Raw genomic sequence first — 4,130 nt, 5'->3', positions numbered from 1 at the left:
GCTCATTATAGAAAGTAAGAACAACGTCCCACCCTTCAGTCAGGCACAGACCACACAATATCCTGCCAAATGAACCCACCTGAGGTTTACACAAGGCTTAGATAAACTTGCCGTGAAGTGAAACATGATCCCCTCCCAGGTAACATGACACCAGCGTTGCTAGCCTGAGGGTGATTGGGGAGGATCGGGTTTCGTGTGAGGTCGGGGGTCGCGGCTGATCGGCGTATCGCTTTTGTTTGGTTGCTAAAGGCGTAGCGAGGCACAAGGTAGCAAGACGATAAACTGAACGCTGATGGTTTGCACAGCTCTTCAGTTCGCTACAATTTGTGACAAGCTGCACTCGACTCTACTACAAGTTGTGACAACCTGTACTCGACTTCGCCGCTACATGTGACCACCTGCTCTGGACTTCGCCACAATTTGTGACAAGCTCCACACGACTTCACCGCTACATGTAAGCTACCCACTCTTGTATTTGTTAGGTTAAGCCTTATGAAAATGTAGTTGATGGGTACAATGTACTTAGTGTAGATGCCATACTTTATACAGTGTACGACTGTTGTGCAATTATCCATAATTAGACATGTACGTAACAACCTGAACTTGACTTCAACATTACATGTAAGCCACCCACTCTTGTAATACAAGTTGTATTTGTTAGGTTAAGCCTGATGAAAATGTATGTAGTTAATATGTACTTAGTCTAGATGCCATACTTTGTACCCTTCACAACTGTTGTGCAATAAAGTTATCTATATTAAGTAACAACCTGGATCTGACTTCACTGCTACATGTGAGTCAGTCCCACTCTTGTATTAGTTAGGCCTTATCTATGAAAATGTAGTTAATATGTAGTTAGTCTAGATGCCATACTTTGTACCCTGTACAACTGTTGTACAATAAAGTTATCTATAAGTATGTAACAACCTTCACTCAACTTTGCTGCTACAATTTGTAACGTGTACTTGACTTCGCTACCTGTAGCAACCGGGGCTGCTGACACCTGTAGCTACCTGGGCCCACCTGCTGTCTTCATCTGCACACCTGTGCAAGGCTACACCTGCATCACCTGTGTAGGACTGGACTCAAGGATTCCTGCACCTGAAGATCCTCCTCCCTTACTTGGTGAGTTTCTGAGTTATGCAAGTTTGTATCTCGGTTTTCTTTAAATTGGCAAAATTCCCAGTTCCGCTGCTTTAGGCTGACATTTTTGCCCAGGCAATGGAACATTTTTTGCAACAATTTGTAACAACCTGCACATGACTTCACTACGTGTGACAACCTGTACTCGACTTTGCTCGAGTTTCTGAGACAAACCATTTTCAAATCAAAGAGCCAACAAATTAAATAGGTGTGGCCTGAAAGCTCTGCAGAGACTGCTCCAGGCCAGGAGGCAGCATTCTTTAGCAACCAGAGCTGCGTACGAGACATCTGAAGCATTTCTGCTGTTTGACTGTCAACATTTCACAGGTCAAGAATCAAAGTTCCTGGCAAACAAAAAAACTGGCTGATAGAAACACATACAGAAGCTTGTGTGCATGCCCGTAGCCACTCCTGGATTTTGAATGGGGGGTTCTTCCCACTGCTTGAGGGGACCAGCGAGCGCCATAGGCGCGAGGTTCCTAGGGGGAACCTTCTGAAATGGCATTTCCTGCGTTTTTGAGAGGATTTCAGAGAAAAAAATCAGAGATAAATTTTTTATGACAAAGTAGGCAGTTTTCATACAATTCTAATTGGTGATTATCTTCAAACTACCCTGTAAGAGGCTTGGCAAACCCTGTAAAGTTACACATCTGTGTCCATAATATCACCAGGGTCCATAATATCGCCACCTTGGGAAATAGTGTGCTTAAAGATATTTTTACTGCAACATACTTTTGGTATGCACCCCTTCACAGTCACATCAAATGTACATACCTAGGGTATGTTGCAGTAAAAATATCTTTCAGCACACTTTTTCTCAAGGTGGCAATATTATGGACTATGGTGATATAATGGACACAGATGTTATATTGAAGCCTGCACTAAGAATATTAACTTCTGACCTGACCTTTGAACCTTATTCTTATCTGCTCAGGAGAGGCCAGTTCCAGTGTTGCCATGGTAATGATGAGAGGGTACCCTTCCCATGAGCCTTTAGCTGGAAGACACCTCGTAGATGACCTTGCAGCCTGAACGAACGACCTTGGATGATTCATCACCCGACAGCTGAGGAGGAGAATTCTACATTTTACATCTGAACTTCTAAACATGTAGATTTTGCCACATTTTGGCCAGTTGCCATGGAAACAGACTTTATCTAATAGACTTGAGGGTCGTCGGTGAAGGTTAGACATCCAGGTAATAAGATACGCCAAAAAAAACCAGTTATTCAAGCAACTGGATATGATTTTGGAAATGGTCAGATGTTTCAGGTAGCATCGATAGCTTTCGCCAGTGACACTGGAGAGTTGTCAGAAAAGCATGAACTAATTGATTGATACATAACAAAGTGAAGACAGATTTAAGTGACATTTGAAGGACAGAATTGAAGAACCATAGACTTGAAGGTCACCTGAAGGACGGAACCATGCCGCAGGGAAAGACGCCCCTCCTGCCCTTGATCCGTGACCTTGCCAACAACATCTCGCAGCAGGACCTGAAGAAGATGAAACTCGGCTGCACGAACCACCTCTCAAGAAAGGCGCTCAACGGCATCAAGACGTCTCGAGAACTCTTCAAGACGCTGGTGGACAAAGGTTAGTAGGCCAGGAAGATACTTCTTCTACACCATGAACTTATTATGAAGTAAAGACTAAACTTTCCTTCCAACACTGGAATGAATTGGGACTTACTGTGGCCACATAACATGGAAGCTGACACTTGATGATGCCCGATGGCAATGTTTTCTTCATTTTATCAGCACAAATTTTGCAATCCATGGAAGGTTTTTAGGTCACGGGTTTGGAAAGAAAAGCCGTATGTGACATGTTTTTTTTTGTAATAAGTCCGGAATCAGCTGTTGACTTTTAGTTTTTTTTTGGACTTGAACCTAAACATTTTTATAAGTCTAGAACTGGTCCAGTGAACTGGTACACAGCACTAGGTGTAAGCCCTCTGCTTGTCTAAAGTATCTCCCATCTATGTCCTGGTGTCATGTTTGTTTGTGTGTCCAAGGTTACTTTAACCAGAACAACGTGACCTTCCTGAAGCGCGTGCTGAGGGATGCTGGGAAGGGCGACCTTGTGTCGTATGTGGAGAAATACGAGGAAGGTCGCGAGACGCTACTGCCCAGGGACAAGGTCGTGGAGCTCAAGGTCACAGGTAAGGAGGGGGGTAATTCCTGGGGGGGTGCTTCTGGGGGGATGCTGGGGGGTGGGTACTTCTTATAAATATGTTTTTAGGTTGTTTAAAGTTAAAATTTTTGTTCCAACACAAAAAGTTCTCTCAGCTAGAGCTTTTGACCAGTCACTCTGGTCTTCCTCAGTAGACTGACCCAGTGAGGCTTGTCACATGGCTTCTTTGAAGTGTGACGTCAACACTGGGTCAGAGGTATCTGGTAGATGATGTCGGCCCCCGTCGCGGTTAAGTGATAGCCTCCTTCACCCCTCTCAGGATATAGTCTTGCTCAGTGTCTAAAATCCTTACAGTGTCAAGTGAAACAAAATGTCTGGGTGACTGTATCTATGACCAACACAGATGAACTTTCATGATAACTTGTAGTTATGTTTTTGAGTTGCTCTTTCAAAGGGTTGGTTTCTTGACCTAACGTATCTGGTTATAAACCACTAGTAATGACCTTTGCTCCCTGACCTTGCCAGGTTATGAACCAATCACGGTGCAGCTGGCTCATCCGACCTCTCACCTCTCCACCGGCACCATGGAGATGGTGAGGGGAACTCTGGGTAATCTCCTAGCAACAGCCACGCCCACTGCAGACGTTTTTTACCGGAGCTGGGCGGCCGTGGAGCGAAGAGTGGAGGTAAGGCCATACCACTTCATGTTTCTTCTCGGATTTGCCCTGTCCATTTTTTCCTGATTTTCAGATTTTAGGTTCTGAATCAACTGCAAAATGCTCAATGAAAGACATATTTTGGCCCCAACGATTGAAGAAAGTCCTTTTCTTCGTAGTTGTTAAAGTTTTCAATGTA

At 44.2% G+C, this 4,130-nt stretch overlaps 1 protein-coding gene across 1 annotated transcript in view; it reads left to right on the top strand.

Annotated features, from left to right (window-relative positions):
- The first annotated feature begins 2,521 nt into the window (after positions 1-2,521).
- The window catches only part of LOC109486907, a 2,498-nt gene continuing 889 nt past the window's right edge, over positions 2,522-4,130 (top strand). The window contains exons 1-3 of the mRNA XM_019790814.1: positions 2,522-2,738; positions 3,157-3,303; positions 3,801-3,961. Of these exons, the coding sequence (XP_019646373.1) occupies positions 2,570-2,738; positions 3,157-3,303; positions 3,801-3,961 (477 nt within the window). The 5' untranslated portion in view covers positions 2,522-2,569. The remainder of the gene's footprint in view (positions 2,739-3,156; positions 3,304-3,800; positions 3,962-4,130) is intronic.

Source organism: Branchiostoma belcheri, unplaced genomic scaffold (assembly GCF_001625305.1).
Source record: "Branchiostoma belcheri isolate BF01 breed outbred unplaced genomic scaffold, Haploidv18h27 scaffold84, whole genome shotgun sequence".
In the NCBI taxonomy this organism is placed as follows: Eukaryota; Metazoa; Chordata; class Leptocardii; order Amphioxiformes; family Branchiostomatidae; genus Branchiostoma; species Branchiostoma belcheri.
The sequence above is the reverse complement of the archived record's forward strand: the minus strand, read 5'-3'. Positions and strand labels throughout refer to the sequence as shown.